This window comes from Ursus americanus, chromosome 18 (assembly GCF_024610735.1).
Source record: "Ursus americanus isolate L20-20 chromosome 18, mUrsAme1.1.p, whole genome shotgun sequence".
Classification (NCBI taxonomy): Eukaryota; Metazoa; Chordata; class Mammalia; order Carnivora; family Ursidae; genus Ursus; species Ursus americanus.
This window is the reverse complement of record NC_142144.1, coordinates 10,241,395-10,259,113: the sequence shown is the minus strand read 5'-3', so window position 1 is coordinate 10,259,113 and position 17,719 is coordinate 10,241,395. Positions and strand designations below refer to the sequence as shown.

The following is a 17,719-nucleotide window of genomic DNA, read 5'->3' as shown; positions in this document are numbered from 1 at the left end:
TATTTATTTAGCCTGGACAACTTTATTTCTCAAATGATTTCAGATCAAATTTTAAATAACTGCAATTGCTTGAGAATCCCCATTACCATCTTCAAGGATCCCAGACTGGCAATCCCGACTGTACAGCACAACCTTTAAATTACCCTGGTGCATCCGTCTCCCTCTCTCTCTCTCTTTCTCACGCACACAGAAGTATACAATTTTATAATCAATTATTTTTATCAAACTGTAGGCTAGTCTCATTAAATAAATGTAAGAACCAAAATAATCCTAAAACCTATAAGATCTAATATAAGACAATAATGCTTGCTCAAACTATTTGCCTTATGACTGGACTCTTCAAGGATTTATTACATTTATGATGCTAGAAGGCATGTCTTATCTCACCAATTGACACATAAAACTTGACTTAACAGCAACAATTTCAAGTTTCCTTCTATCAATAAGGTAGTAGTTCCAGGCTCTCTAAACAACTAAAAATGTACTCTGCCCTTTTTGGTAAGCAGAACAATTCTCTATTCATAGATCTTATGATATGGCCCATTATATGAAGTATTTTAAAAATATTAATATTTAAAAAAATAAAAAATAAAAAAACAAAATATTAATATTTTTTGCTTTTATACTGCCTCAGTATAATCCAATTTTTACTAACAAAGTTCCCACTCCTGTAAAATATTTTAAGAACCAATTACGGGGCACCTTGGTGGCTCAGTTGGTTAGGTGTCGGACTTCAGCACGGGTAGTGATCCCAGGGTTCTAGGACTGAGCCCCGTACCTGGCTCCCTGCTCAGCAGGGAATCTGCTTATCTCTCGCCCTCTGCCCCTCCCCCAACTCATGATCTTATGCTCTAAAATAAATAAATAAAATATTTTTTAAAAAAAAGAACCAATTACACTCTTACTTTTAAAAAGCATTAAACATTTGTTGATTTCCCATTGGGTTCAAACATCTCTTTGATGTTAAGATTGGGGGGGGAACAGATCTTCTAACAAATCTGAATACCACAGACTGACAGTTTGAAAAACGCCACCCTATCTTAAAGCTTTTCAAGTACATATTTTAAATGCTTAACGAAGAGATGACAAACTTAATTTTTATTCCTTTTAGTCCATTCCAGGCCTCTCTTTTGCACCTTAATAGTGCCTCTTATTATTTCTGATCTTCAATGTGCACCACCCAAGGCTACCTTTAATGTTTTTAGCAAATAGAATGCGATTCTTCCTACTCTCTTTTGAAATCAACAAACGCTATAAATTTAACTCAATGCAGTTTTTCCTAGTTCAGTTAGATTCAAGGTCATCTCAAGGCTTTTAATTACTAACCAGGACTCGAGGAGGTTTGCAATTGGTATAGTTAAGGGAAAGAGCAGCTGGCTTATTCACTTTCTTATTAAAGAGCATTATAAAAACTGTCTTGGCAAATTGCAAGTTCTCTGACCACCAGCGGTGAGAACAAAGAAGCAGAGCAAATGATCTTCAAACATTTGTGTTTACCCTCAATCAACATAATTTTACAAATTACTAGAAGACTCTATAATTTCAGCAAACACAATTTATGCTTTAATTCAAAATTTGTAGATAGCCAGCCTCCCAAAATGTTACTATTTCCATTCTGAAACCAGCCCTCTTAAAAACTGCGAATTCCTTTCAAATTAGCACAAAATTTATTTAGTTCTTTTTCACTATCAAACCCTATGCAGGATCAGGATAAAAGCCACTGAGGAACCCAGGAGGATTATGCAGATTTCTAAAGGAATGCAAGTTCAACTTCTCTTTCCATGTATTTAATTTCTAATCAAATTCAGTGTAAGTTTCCAGATCTATTCAAGACTTTGAGGAAGGTGATACAGTTGTACTGGAATAGAGAGAAACACACACACACACACACACACACACACACACACACACACACAGCCCAACCTTCGGAAATTCTTAGATGCAACCAGCAAAGCCTTCAAAAGTCTCTTTGCTACCCATTCCCTAATAATCTATAAGAGAAAGAAGGCAGCCTCAGAAGGGTCCCTAAACACTCCTCTGATGAAGCTGGAGATAGTAGGGTGGAGGTGGGGGTGGAAAGCAACGTGCATGGGAGGCCTGGTGCCAGAAATCTAAAAGATTCAGGGGACAAAAGGCATTGGGAATGACTTTATCTCTCTAAAAAATAAAAAATGAGAACAGAATAGCCTATCACAGGGTCTCAATTATATCTCGAGCACGAGGCACTTAAAAAAAAAAAAGTACTGCTAATAGAGCTAGATGTCAGCATACAAGATATCTTAGTGTAAACTGAACTGGTTGTTGAAGGTACAATGAGGCAGATACATACTTCTAAAAATCTATCCCTCCAAAATAAGCCAAATTAAAAGAAAGCACAAAATGGTCCAAGCAGTATTGTTATAAAGTGAGAAATGTCCAACAATAAAAAACAATGGGCTGTGATATACTAGTAACAGTTTTAATTCATGTTGAATGAGTAAAGTTTATAACATGACAAAAAAAGCTTAAAATTAAACAAGAAGCATAATGGCATATACTATATGATTACAACAGCAAGCAAAAAACTAGAATTTGAAGAAAGTCTAGAAGAAAAATAAGAAAATGTTAATGAAAGTTACTTGGAGGCAAGATTAATATATGTAATTTTCCCTCATTTTCTGTGTCTTCTACAATGATCATGCATTTCTAACTTTAAAAACATTAGGTTCCTCGTATCTAAGGGCCATAGGCAATTCAAGAACACAGTTCAGGGATAACACCACTTAAAATCTAAATGCAATATACAGCTAAATCCCTCCTGCTTTTATTTATATGCAAGCACTTCCAACTGTGTTCCCCAGGATGTGTCCCTTAGACAATGCTCTAAAGTTGCTTTCCAAATGAAGTACTGGAAACACTGGATATTCTCCAGTGAGGAGCCCCATCTATGCTCCTTAAACTAGCACTGGAGAATTAATCTACAGTATTTCACATACTTTGTATTACCCATATGTGCTCAATAATTCTTTCTTATTAATGGAACATACTGTATGTAAAGCAAACTCACGTTAAATATTTTGAACAGACTCAAAACAGACAGGAAATTTTATCTTCAAATGTTAAATGCATTTCTTCATCACAGTAGTACTTTCGGTTACCTCTGGATTCTGGCCAGCCCAACTATCTTTCAGATTTGATCTATCAGCAAGTAAGAGAATATTTTTGTGTGTGTGGGAAAGCAATTGTAATTTCCCACATTAGGTGATTGATTAAGTTCTCTCCTCTAAAAGGCTGATTGGTTTCCTGGTGCCAGTAAAATGATTGATGAATATTTCAACTGCAGCTCCCTTGCTTACCGCCCCCCCCCATTTTCCCCTCCCCCATGCACTGCTGCCCCTTTCCTGCTGGGTTCCCTTTTTACAGCATGTAAGGAAGTTTTGCAATTTTCCTTAATGAATCCAAGTTCTCAAATGCAGGGCATTTAATCTTAAAAGGACAGGACTCTTATCAATGTTGAATTAGTTTTGCAGATAATAATCTACTTACAAGGAATGAGGGAAAAACTGAAATTAACTATAGGTTTGACTCAATGAATGAAATTGTACTTAAAAAAGAGAAAGTGTAGCATGGAGGGGTTATAAATGTGAAGAAAAGTGATCATTTTAAAAAGAAAAAACTCTACATCTAATTTCAAGTTTACATTATAAATTGTAGCATTAGAACTTTAATTGTAAACATTTCTATAAAAGTGCACACAGAGAATGGAATTTGCATGTAAATTATGTGATCCTACAGACTTTCACACAGCCAGGTGTTCTAAAGTCAAAACAGGGAAACAGAGTATGTATGGCAAATACAAACGTTCTTTGAGTGATGACTGAACGGTATCTGAAATCAAAATCCTCCCAGATAATGTGTGCTATATCATAGCTGTTTGCTATAGGCAGGGCTCTCCTAAATTGCAACTTCCTGTTTTACCCAATTCGTTCCATCATAAAGCTGGAAAATCCCTTGAGGGATTATCTAATTTAGCTCCTTCATTTTATAGGTGACATACAGATGACTTTGTAACAAGTTAAAATCAGAACCTAGGCAAAACCCAAGCCTTATCAACTAGTTCCTGGGCATCCTACCTCCCCAAACAATGTGGTTGGTTGGCCTCTTCTCTCAAGTCCTTTCCTACTCAGACCATATTGCTACCATAATCTATGAAATCCACACTGCCACATTTTTCTCACTGTATCTCTCCTTATTAAGAAATCACTTTCTATATTTTACAAGCTTTGGACAACTGGCTCTTATATCCATTTTCAAATTTCTCCTCTTCTCCAATAGCCAGCTTTTGTGTGGCAAAAGTAAAAAAAAAAAGGTACAAGTGACAAAGCCATCTTTTCCTGAACTGAATTCCCCAATGCAGTCAAACAGCCAGGAGTTTATTGGCCATCTCATCTTAATCTGGTGTATCTAGTCATTTTAGTTACAAGGAGAGCCACATTTCCAAGCAGAAACTACATTCTGGTTCAAGGGCCCATCAAACCTTGGATTTAGCTTTTAACACACTGCTTGACATAGATATTGGCCCAATTTCTCCAAGTGACGGAGAAGCACATCATTCTCCTCCCATATGTTTTGTAGAGTTTCTCTGACTACCAGCAAAGGACTCAAATTCAAGGGTCTCAGATAGACTCCTGACCTAACTGTTCTTTCATTCATTCATTCAACAATCATAAAACACCAATTCCTTGTGCTTAGTGTTGAGGACACAGATACAAGATATGTTATCCCTGCCTTGAGTAGCTCAACACCCCTTCTTCCCTTAGCATCCCTTTGGGCCACCAAGGATTGTCCCTGACTCCACAAAATTGGTTTCTGGTTGGCTTATTAAAGCCAACATGAGAGAAAGAAAAAACTCACTTGGAATTCTAAAAGTGGATCTTGCGACTATCTACAGGAAGCGGAGTTCTGGGCCTCCTCAACAACTATAAATGGCCTGGATTCACAAGTGTCTGCTTTGGGACAGACATTTTGCTTGGCACTTTACAGACCTTGTCACTAATCCTTAATAAACTGGAGGTGGGAAGGAATTAAATCTAGGAGACAATTATTTACAATGTTACTAACTATAAAATTTGGGGCTTAACCTCTATGGGCTTCAGTTTCCACAGTTCCAAAAGGAAGAGGATAACAGAACACCTAATTCATAAAGTTATGAGGATAAACTGAGTTAATACATGTAAGGTGCTTAGAATATTATATAAATGTTAGCTGCTATAATTATTAAATGAGAACACCAAAGTTCAGAGAAGTCAAGTGACAAAGTCAGATAGCTGTGATCTTTATTCTGCCACACTCCAGAGTCCATGCTCTTTACCCTCTCACACCATCTAACCAAAATCCTTCCTCCCTGACAGAAACTACTGCCACTTCCAAAAAAACAAAGCCCTCTAAATAGATATCAGTGGGGGGTTTCCCCCAGGTGGTTTATTATCCTGCTAAAAAGGGATTTTGAAGGAAGGATTTTAAGGCTAGAGAGGAAGTCTCCTGACAGGTTAGATTTCAAGAGTAAAGCAAGAATATGGAAGAAAAAATAATCTGCCTCAGTTATTAATTTAAGTAATTAAAACAATTTAACTCAATTGATGAATCATTAATTTAAGAATTTCATCTGAAACTTGAAATAAAGTATTAAAATGAAAAAGGAAAGACTTGTATCTTATGACTAAGCTGCAACCCCCACAGAATACAAAAATGCTTTAAAAGGTACATTATGTGAAACTCCAAGAACATCAAGATAATTACAGAGCTCTCAAGGAAGTAAGCCCAAATATCTCACTGATCTTTTTTATCACCCACCAAGCTTCATCTTAAGTTCTGATCCAGTAACTCCTTATTGTTATTTACATTGTTATGTGACATTTCTTCTGCTAGCAAGCTCACTACAGAATGAGTTCTACCTAGCAACTACCCTTAGGAGTAAATCCCTAACTCTTTAACAACACAGTAATTGACTTACACTAAAATGTTACTCACACTAGGAAAGGGTATATTCTTAGACCAGAAAAGGAGATGCTTCTTCTGTACGGGATTTATTACCACCTCCCTCAGTGGAAACCAGGTTAAAAGGCAAACCAATCTACAAAATGACACTGCCAAAAATCACAACTTTAAAAGACTCAATGAAAGCCAAACTTGTCTGAAAGCAAACAAGCAAGCTATTCTTGGAAGTTTTAAAAAGCAAGATAGGATCTTTTTAAATCCCATGTAAATATTCCACTATTTTTACAGGAATGACTCTTATTAAGAATTTGTGTGTCATAAGATTTATTTCCACAATTTCCCCTTAGTGAGGAAACAGGTTCTGTTGGAAAATTTCTACCACAAGATAATTAGCAGTTAAGCAACAGGTTTCATGTAACAGGTAACAAAAGCCTTATCAGAGAACTCAGTGAGGGTGAACTATGACACACTTCACTTAGTCTCAAGCAAAGAAAACTTAAAATATGAACTCTTTCATTTCTTTCCCCCTCTGCAGTCCCTTTACAGAGAAAAAAAAGAAAGAAAAGGACAACCCAGAGTAACAAAGTACTAACAATAGGATCTTGTGAGGTCACCGTTTTCTTATATCTCTGATTCCTTCATTTATAACAGGGTTCTCACATAGTTTTGGTCTGAGTGATTAGGACCCCTTTCACGTTCTTCAAAATTATTGAGGACCTCAAAGAACTAATGTTTATGAGTTATACCTATCAATCGATAATTTATCATGCTAGAAAACTACGAAATTTTAAAAATATCTATTCATTTAAAAGTAACAAATCCATCAGGGCACCTGGGTGGCGCAGTTGTTAAGCATCTGCCTTCGGCTCAGGGCGTGATCCCGCCATTCTGAGATCAAGCCCCACATCAGGCTCCTCTGCTAGGAGCCTGCTTCTTCCTCTCCCACTCCCCCTGCTTGTGTTCCCTCTCTTGCTGGCTGTCTTTGTCAAATAAATAAAATCTTTAAAAAAATAAATAAATAAAATAAAGATGGTATTATGAAAAAAAAAGTAACAAATCCATCACGTTACATAAATAACATTTTTATGAAAAATAGCTATTTTACAACAAAACAAAAAAACTGGTGAGAAGAATGGCATTGTTTTATATTTTTGGTGATCTCTAACATCTGGCTTAATTCTGGCAGCTAGATTCTCCTATGTGTGTCTGCATTCAGTATGCTGTGATAAACCATTTTGGTTGAAGTATAGGCAGAAAATCTGGCCTCACAGATTTATAATTGGAAAAGGAAGAAGTATTTGTTTATTAAAATAATTGTGGATATTTTTCTTTGATAATCCACCAAAACTCAGTAAGTGTTTTGGAAGTAGATTCTTAAAGGTTAGTTCAATGTGAGGGGTGCCTGGGTGGCGTAGTCGGGTAAGCAATCAACTCGGTTTTGGCTCAGTCTGTGATCTTAGGATCATGAGATGGAGTCCTACATCTGGCTCTACAGGGAGTCTGCTTAAGACACTCTCTCCCTGAGATGTCTGGGTGGCTCAGTGGGTTAAGCATCTGCCTTCGGCTCAGGTCATGATCCCAGGGTCCTGGGATCCAGTCCCGCATCGCATCGGAGCAGGGAGCCTGCTTCTCCCTCTGCCTCTGCCTGTCTCTCATGAATAAATAAAACCTTAAAAAAAAGAGAGAGAGAAAAAAAAAAAGACACTCTCTCCCTCTCCCCCACCCCCACACTCTCTCTAAAATAAATCTTTAAAAAAAAAAAGGTTAGTTCAACGTGAGATATAAAACTGTATCAACGAACTTTGTGTATTCTGTCACTTAAAATCCATCGGTCTGACATTTTGAACAGATCTTTTTACTCGTGCAGGATTTCGTATCATATGCCAGTGATTTGGAAAATATTCCTTCACTGAAATATGACAGTCAAAATGTTAGCACATTTCGTTATACAATATCAATGAAAAATCAAATTTGTTAGTAGTGATACTTTTCTTCATCAAAAAAGGCTTTAAATATTGGGTAGCTGTCAAGCTCAAAGTGGCAGGCACAAATTCCCCAAAATTTTAATTGCCATCTGAAAGCTCAGATTTTACTCACCAGCAACAAATACTGTCAGTTTCCCTTGATGTAAGCTCACTGTTCTTTTTCAAAAAAAAAATGGACTGCCAAATACCTAAGTCCGAATAAACCATAGTTTGTCAATTGATCTTTCAAGTGAAAACAGTGCTCCATGAAAAAAGCAGCTACTAATTCAGCTTACAACATAATTGCACAAGCACTTTTCCTTAAAACAAGTATTCTATTTTGTTATGCAGCAGAAATTCTTCGTGTGTACTTGCCTACTTGCCATTTCCTCAAATGGAATATCAAAAATGTGTACTAAAGGGTCGAGATTTAATAATATTAATCATTTTTACCCCTTCAAAGTCAGACTTAGGTGAAATGGCTTTTTTAAAAATACAAGTGCATGGAGGTGCCAAATACAATGACTACTAGTACAGTTTGGTGTCTTGATTTCTTCTAAGGTACGAACAGTTTTTACCCACCGTTGTTTTTGCAATATCAATACAAATATCAACACGGTGAAAAAGGCAAATAATGCCAATATTACAATAAAAGTAGTTTTGACCTCAAGAACCTCCTGAAAGGGTCTCACATGGACTCTCCCAGAAGTTCTTGAACCACACTTTGAAAACCACTGGTTTAGATAATATAGTAAATAATGGAGTTAAGGACTCAATGAATGGGAAGAAATTACGTTCGAAACAATCCAGTAATGAATGATCAACAAATGATCAATGATGGAAAATAATACAATCCGGGGCGCCTGGGTGGCTCAGTCGTTAAGCGGTCTGCCTTCGGCTCAGGTCATGATCCCAGCGTTCTGGGATCGAGTCCCGCATGGGGGCTCCCTGCTCAGCGGGAAGCCTGCTTCTCCCTCTCCCACTTCCCCTGCTAGTGCTCCCTTTCTCGCTGCCTCTCTGTCAAATAAATAAATAAAATCTTAAAAAAAAAAAGAAAGAAAGAAAGAAAGAAAAGAATTCTCTCTAAAAAAAAAAAGAAAATAATCCAACTGAGTACTATGTCATTAAGCATTTACAAATTTTAAAAGGGAAGAGATGAAGAAGCAGGATAAAAGATGTGTAAGACTTCATAAAAATGTTGTGTCCTCCTTTTCTTTTGTGAGAAAAACTAAATTGAATAGAGTTAACTGTGATACAAGAAACATTACATTTGATCTATAAAAAGTTAACAAAAATGGGTAACAAGACTGAATCTTTAATCTTTCCAAAATGATACAGCTTCAAGATTGAAATGAGTACATGAATTACATAATTTTTTAAATGAAAACTAAATATAGGTTAAGGCAGTTCCCTTCACTGAATCAGTTTGTCTTTCATTTTGGCACAGATTTCTTACTGAAATGTTTCCTGAGTCTTAAACTATGTGATTATACCTTTATTTCCTTTGGATTCAAAGGAAATATCATAGGAGGTTTAAAAATCTGGTTAATCAATTCTGTCCTTTTTCGATCAGTGTTTTTAAAGGAGAAAATTAAGAACACAGAAATCTTGACACTATAGTGATTGACTAGAAGAGCAAGCAGAACCCACTCATAGACCTCTGAAATGCTTTTATAGACAGATCTAGAATTCCATGATACTAAAAAATGCAATAAGTTGCAAATAAAAGTAGAGAAGGCTGGCTACCTCTTCCACATGAGGAATTTGGTTGTGCGCTTCTCTCAAAATTATGAGTATTTTTTAAATTATGAATTGTTTCCAATGCAAATAGTTGTTCAAATATCTATGGTTAATATATCCTTGGCTAATACCACAGCTACAGTTCTAATGTGCTTATTACTCAAACAATGCCCTGTATCATCATTACCTTCTTTTTATAATTTTCCCCTTTGACAAAGTCACTATTCTGGTTCCAACCACCCACAGAGTGTATCTTCAAATCAAATGCTCAGATTTGTTTCCGGAATACATTACACGTTGCTGCCTAGGGAATTGGGTTTTGGAAACATTACACTTGCCAGCTGACTTATCAACACTGCCCACAGAATTGACACCAATTTAAAAGCAAGAATCCCTCCAGAAAATAGAAAAATATGCTACTACTGCCATCTGTGGTTTATGCTTGAATAGCTTCTCTAATATAAACAATTGAAGGGTGCACAGTTTGCAATTAGGATCCAAAGACCTCATTATTTGAATGTATTTTTTAAGTTAACTCTTAATATAACAAATTGTAGAGTTTATTTAGTATATGACATAAGAATTTGTGATTGTCTAAAATTATAGACTAGTGATACAGAAACCACAAACTACCTTGAATGAAAATTTTTCCCTTGCTTAAAGGCTCATTTTCCCCAAACACTCATTCATTCCTAAAGAAATTCCAAACACTTGAATGTCTCCTGTGAATTTATAATTAGGAGAATTTCTCTTTTGAAATAGTGTCTATCAATATTAAAACAATACCAAAATTTTTAAAGCAAGAAATGTATTTTTAAGGAATTTTCTATTTAGACATGAGAATTCACTCCATTCAAGACAAATTTTGAAGGTTCAATTATCCCTATAATTTCTTCAAAAACAAAAATTCAAAAATGCAAGTGAAGCCTCAAAGTAGGCTATTTTCACAGCATATTTTCTCTCAGTTCCCGTTCTCAAATGACAACCACTGTAGCTCAGGGATCAAAAGATTTGGTGCAGCTGGGGGTGGGGAAAAAAGCAATTCAGCTCCCCAGAAGCCAGCTGAGGAAATCCTGGTTTGCTCCCCAACTAAATCACTGTTAATTAGAATTACCGGGTTACATGGTAAAGTCTTATTTAAGTAATCATAACTAGCAAAAAAACTATTTTCTTGATAAGCTGTTCTACACAGACTGCTACTTAATAGCAGGTAGTAAGGGAAGGACGAAATAAAGTCGGAAATATTTTATTCTTTCAAAGTTCTCTCGTTTACAATCAGTTTTAAACCACACTGAAAAACAGGTTAAACATCTCACAATGGTTTTCTTCTAATTTTCCATTATCTGTAGTCTAACAGCCTTATCTTTTTCGTAAAGACAAGCTGTGTTGGAAAACAAGCAATAAATATTGGGCTTGATTCAAGTAACACTGTATATATCAAAGTTACAACAAGAGTTTTTAAGGTTAAGCTCAGATGAATCTGCAACTTTGGCTCTAACCAGGGCTCAACACCCGAAAATCAATTACCTGCTCAGGACTTCTTATTGGCTTTTAATAATTCTAGTATTTCTGAACTCTAGTTATCTATCAAAAGCATCTGTAAACCCTTAAGAAATTACCTGAACCAGGAAAAAGCTGATCTTAAAAATACAAAAGTTCGAATCGAAAAAAGAATACAAAAGTTTAAAACAAAACACTTTTACGATGTTTTGATTTTAGAAATACTTTCAAAGCACTGCAAAGAATTAGGTATTTGTATGGGCATATTCAGTAGTTACCCTCTGTTAAGATTGTTTCAAGGACAATTTTTTTCTTTTTTTGCAGAAATGCAAGTTTTATCTGTCGATTCAGAACTTTAATTTTTCTGTGACCCATTTTCACATATAAGGTGACTGGTTCACACAAAATAAGGCATTTTTATTGTCCTACTTTAAAAGAATAGATGTGACCAAGAATGTAGAATTTACTCTTAAACGGTATCTTCTCAAATTTAACCTTACATGGAAACGAATACTCAAACAGAGCAAGTGTCCTTTAACTTGGCTACAACACAAAGGTAAATATAAGAACTAAAAGTTATGACAAGGCCCAGAAGAGATCAAAATGAGCTTGCTGAAAACGAAGTTTCCTGATACAGAAGGAGCTATCCTGGCTTTTGAAATTCTGAAGCCAGAGGTTGCGATCAGAACACAATTCATCAACGGACCAACTTATTCAACACAAACCAATAAATATCTACCTAGTTATAAAAACTAAGTGATGGTGTCTTAATACAAGATGAAACACACTTACACAGCCACAGGCCCCCAAACACACAAACATTCATTAGCAATTTAAGGTAACTTGCAGAACAAGCACTACAAGTGGCATAAGAAACTTCTTTATCAGTATCATAGTAGCAGTTGGCATTTCTAACCCCTGTCCTCTGCTAACCTAAAATTAGGCATTTTAATCTAAAGCTTATTTTTTACCTTTGCTCCACAAGCTCAGGAAAAAGGAGGAAAAAAATGAAAAACCAAGAAACTATGAATAAAATATGGAAATGCACAATTTGGGTATAGTTTAGGAAATTTACCATTTTTTTTCATTAGCTCCCCCTCCTTTTTCTCCCCATCTAACTTCCTTTCACATGCTAACACATGCACACGCACCACACACCTCTGTCCTATGTAATTCAGAATAATTTACAGATTATGAAGTATGTCACGATCATATTTTCATGACAAGAAACAGAAATGCTCACAAAGATTTTGATGGATGGTAAATATGAGATGTGGTCATCTCACAACTCAGCTGCTCAAAATCACCAGTGAATCTGTTCATTCTTTGCTGCCTTTCAGTGTTCTCTGGAGGTCACAGAACTTACTAAAAAAATACCTGTGTGCCCTTTGTATACACAACAGTATGCCTTTTTTTTTTCCAATGAAGTAGAAAATTCTGAAGTGACTTAGAATTAACTTTTAAAGTCACAGAACTGAAAAGTTAAACTGTCATGGAAAACATCTGATATTTTTCAGATATTTTCAGATTTGCATAACACGGTCATAGTAGGAAAAAGGCGTCAAATTATTTAGCGAATTTCTCTCCATTTCCTCCAAAGAATAGCTACACTAAACATGCTTTTAATTACTGATAATGGCTTACAACCTACCTTTGACTTAAAATATCGAAAAGACTACTACTTCATTCTGTTAATGTATTAACAGAAGATAATATTCAGCATATACTTCCTCAAATCATCTTCCTTCGAAACCCCAAAAAGGGAGCAGTCCTCTATTATGACTAAATGAGTTCGTGTTTGTCATGAAAACCTACAGCAACAACTGAAAATATCTACCGCAGCCAGCACATGACATTCCTGAAAGGGTGATGGTACATCAAAAGGCTAGCAACTCTGTTCTGACAGAATAAAAAACATCTTAAAAGACTGTAAATTCAGCATGAATGGTTTTCCAGCAGGAAAACATTTCTAAAATTCCACCTCCAGTTTATTTCTTCATGATACAAACCAAAAGACCTATTTAGAAAACTATCCATTGCAAAGATTTCATACAAAATGGAAATCAGTCATTAGGATAAAAAGCCAGGAGAATTCATTTACTCTGCTTAGACTTAAGCAGTTTCATTTACTTTTGGAGAAAAATATCAGTAATTATAAAAGGGGGGGGAGTCCCCACCATTCCAAAGGTAAACTTTTTTATTTTTTTCTATTTTGGTAATTCTTCTGTAAGCATGTTAAACTACAAGAGATAACGAACATAAACTGTAAAACAGTACACAATGCTCGTTAGTACACTAAAAAATAAAACATCCCACAACAGTCTAATGTTTCGTGTATTTTCTTTTAAGCCCATCAAATTGCCCAAAGTCCCATTGTGTTTTCAATAAAAAGGAAATATTTGTAGCACTAAAATGGACTGATGTAAAATATTAAAGCCACCCTGGCCTAAATGGAATGTTCGATAACATTCTTTTAAATGGTTCTGACCAACTGAGGAAATGAGACTATGAATGGGAAATTTGATTAAGAGTTAAAATTGCCATTGAGTTCTTTAAAATGTGCTAATGAATAATTAATAGCAAATGCAGTTCCTAGGCATCCCTTACAACATTCTCAAGTAGAACTGAAAGTAATGTCTGCAGTACAATCGATCATCTACATGTTATGCACAGGTGGGTACAGAAGTACACACATGTAGAAAGACATCTGAAAATACATGCTCTTGATATGGGCTATTAGATGTAGGTTGGGTAAAAAAAATCAGCATTAATAAATTTTAGATCAGGATTTACGACGTTCATACATCAATACCAAAACCAATCTCCTCTTAAAAAGCTTAAAAAGTCAAAAGTGTTAAAGAAATCCTTTGTTCCTATGACACTGTCTTCTTCTACCCTCAATGGATTCCAGCCTCCTCCTTTGTGACACGGGATTTTATTGATCTCAAACATGTTCACATTCAGAAATTATTCTCCAAAGACATCCCACGGGACTGCCAGCCACCTAGATACCACACATCACATACATCTTAAAAAAGGACAGAGCTTTTAAAGCATACCACTCTTTGGTCAGCAACATCAAGTGAAATTAACCAGGCTCTCTTCTAAACAGACTTTTACCTTAACCGGTAAAAATACCAGATCTACTGAATTGGCAGTAAATGTTTGATGAGTTTACAAGTACACGAAGGCGGATTCACCCCCAAATCTCTCCCCTTCCGTAGCTCCTCATTCATTCAACAACTGAGCGCCTAAATGATCTATTTTCAGGTTACTTTCCTCACACCTGCCGGGTCACTGTCCTGATTGAGAAACTTCTTGCTGAAGCAATTAATTTTTAGTGCCTCCTAACTGTCCCGGGTGTTTGCATTCAATTTGAAATCTGTTACTTGTTAGACACTGTTCGGTCCTAGATCTTTCAGAGAATTGCGAGTTTATGGCGCAGAGAGGGGAGGAGGCGCGGATCTCCGAGAGCCTGCCCTTTATTCGGAAATGAGGAGATGTGAAAGGTGGAAGGCAAGGCAAATAAATAAATAAATCGGGTTTGCAGCCGGAGCGTTTGCCAGCCGGTACGAGCACCCTTTGTAATGCAGGCCTCCCGGGGCTATCGCCTGCGCTAATTGCTCCAGGGCGCTTTCCAAGTTCAAAAGTTCACCTTTTACGACCTCACAAAAGCTCCTTACACGTTACCAATAAAAACATTCCGCGGCAAACACCGAGGGGGGAAAATATCAAACAGATACAAATAAAACACCCCGCAGAGGAAAGGAGCGGGGGGGGGGGGGGCAAGCCGGCCGGGAGGAACCCGAGGACTTGGCCCGGACGTGGGGGCAGGGGGGGAGAACGGGAGGAAGGGCCGGCCGGGCCAGGTGAGGAATTCTCAGCGCCCGGGTTCGGGACCGCGAAAGGGAAGGGGAGAGCTGAGGTTGGGAAGGCGCGGACCGGGACGGGCCGCTGGGAAGGAGGGTAGAGGCAGGTGTCCCGAGCGCCGGGTCGGGCCAGAGGTCTGAGCCAGCAAAGAAGGGGGCTGAGAACGGGCGGAGGTAGGAGCAGAGGAATGGGCTGTGGAGCAGGCACTGAGAGGTCCGAAAAGGAAGCGCTGAGCGGGTAGCTAACGAACTGGGGGTCGGGGCAGAGGAGGAGGCTGGAGGTGCATATGGGGGTGGCAGGGGAAGCGCGGGACAGCAGAGGAGTAGGAAAGCGGCTCCAAAAAGGTGAGGGCAGAGAGAACGACGGGGACGAGGGTGTGGCGTCCGCGGAGGGAGGGAACACCCGCGTGGGAGGGCGCCGAGGGGGCGGGGGGGGAGGGGAGCGCGCTGAAGGGACCCTCCGAGGGAAGAAAGGGGAGGCTGTGAGCACAGGGGACCCGATGGGGAGGGAAAGCCCCCAATGATGGGACTCAAGGTGGGGGACCGGGGAGGGTCCGCGCTGAAGGGACCCAGGGGAAGGGAAGGGCTCGGCGCTGAGGGGACCTGGAGGGAGGAAAGAGGATTCGCGTACAGGGGACGGGGGGAGGGGAGGCCTATGCAGAAGGGACAGAGGGGAGGGGGAAACGAAGGTCCGGGTTGAAGGAACCGGGCAGGGGGAGGGTCCGCGCTGAGGGGAACGGGGAAGGAGGGGGAGGGTCTACGCTGAGGAGCACGGGGGAGGAGAGGGAGGGTCCGCGCTAAGGGGACCGGGGTGAAGGTCCACGCTGAGGGGACCCAGAGCCGCTGCGACTTCCCAGAGAGTCGGCTGAGAGGAAGGGAACCCCGGGGGCAAGGGACAGGGGGTCGTTTCTTCCTGGGCCCGGGCTCCTCAGGCCCCTCACCCACCGTTGCGCGGCGGCGGAGGGAGCGCGGCGGGCGGCTCTAGGAACCCCGCCGAGCCCCCGCCGCCTCCCCCTCCGCTAGGCGGCCGTTCGTCCCGCTCCATGCGGTGGTGCTCAAGGCCTGCGCTCCGTTCGCTGCTCCGCCATGACCGGCGCCCTCGTCCTCGTCGTCGTCGTCCGCCGGGGGGAGGGGGCTGTCAGGGGCCGGCGGGCTCACGGCCGCCGCGCTCTCTGGGCCCCGAGCCGCCCGGCTCCGCGCCCCTCCGCGCCGCGCCCCCTCAGCACTGGCCAGCTCCCTCCCCCGACGTCACGCGCCGCTGCCACGCACGGGCCTGAGGGGCACGCTGGGAATTGAAGTCCGCCGGGCGAGGCCGGCCACGCGGGACCCCACCAATTGAAGGGGTGGGAAGAAGGATAAGCAGCCCTGAGAAGTGAAGGCCAACGCCTGTCAATGTCACGAACCGAGATAAAAACTTCTGGTGAAAATTTAACAAAGATTACTTCAGGGACTTGTCTTTATTTGATTTTTCCAAGATCAAAGTACCCTACTACTCCCCGTATCCCCCCGCCTAGACAATGAGTCTTTCCTAGGGGCGGATCGCGAAGGACCCGGGTGAGCACGTGCAATGAAGCCCAGCCCTGTGGGCGGGGCTTGGAGGGGCGGAGTTTGGAGGTATTCACGAGAGACTTCCTCCGCGGCTTCGGGACAAATTGGACCAGAGATTAAAGGGCCGGAGTTCAACTCCAGGTGACTACGTTCGTATGCAAATGGAATCTATAAAACTCTGTTTTCCGGGGTACTCTTAAAAGCCTTTTACCTCCGGGTGGGCGGGAAGGACAACGGTTTCTCTTCCTCCTCTTTCATTTTCCCCCTGCGCAACAAAATAGAAAATAAAGCTCCAGGCCATTGATGCCCTTAAGAAACTCTCAGGCTCTTGACTCCTGGTGTCTTGAAGCCCTCCGCTTGAGAAACTCCTTACCCAGCCTTGTTCGCCTTCCCTTCTCCTTGGTTATCCTATCTGTAAAATGGGGTTAGAATAGGGACGAAGTCCAATCGAAAGATCGCAAACCCCACCCTACCCCCGCCGCCCCCCGCCTCAGTTTCCCAGAGCAAAATGCCGGATTTTGCGGTCTCCCTTGCTCCCGGCTCAGCCTAACTTCTGCAGCCACCAGGTGGCGCACGGCCACCAGCCTCTGGGCCTGCCCGGGCATCCGCCTTCGGGGACCCTCTCAGGGAAGGACTTATCCTGGCTGCCGCCCCAGGTCTAAGCCCTACCTGGCCTGCTTGAACATAAAGAACAAGAACTCTGGTGCTTCACCCGCTTCTCCTCTGCCGGGTCATGCCACAGCTTCCTCATGGCTGTCCCTTCTTCACCACCCCTGAATCCCGCCCTACCAATCCATTGGCTCATCTCTCATTCCTTGCTTAATTTTTTTAAATCCTTATCCTGGCATTCACACCCCTGCCTGGTCTGACCCCCTGCACACATTTCTCATCACACCCCTTCCCTCACCTGCTACACAGAATGTTTTGCCACACTTCCTTCACTTTGAAGGTGGCTGTTCCTTACCAACATCGGTTAACCTGTATTGTATCTTTAATCAGAAAAGTGCTGGCCACTTTACTGAGAGATTTATGTTAACACTATGTTGTCTAAACCTTACTCCTGCTCTGTGAGGTAGCTCCAATATTGTCCCTATGATACACTGATGAAGTCACCCAGCAGTG

The 17,719-nt window shown here is 40.3% G+C and overlaps 1 protein-coding gene across 4 annotated transcripts in view; it reads right to left on the bottom strand.

Moving 5' to 3' along the window:
- Positions 1 to 17,021, bottom strand: part of NR6A1 (nuclear receptor subfamily 6 group A member 1) — a 219,634-nt gene extending 202,613 nt beyond the window's left edge. Inside the window, exon 1 of one of the 4 annotated variants that reach the window (XM_045790965.2) lies at positions 15,995 to 17,021. In XM_045790965.2, coding sequence (XP_045646921.1) covers positions 15,995 to 16,094 — 100 coding nt within the window. In that variant the 5' untranslated portion in view covers positions 16,095 to 17,021. The remainder of the gene's footprint in view (positions 1 to 15,994) is intronic. The other 3 variants (XM_045790964.2, XM_045790968.2, XM_045790967.2) reach the window with 3 other exon arrangements.
- Between the last annotated feature and the right edge of the window lie 698 nt (positions 17,022 to 17,719).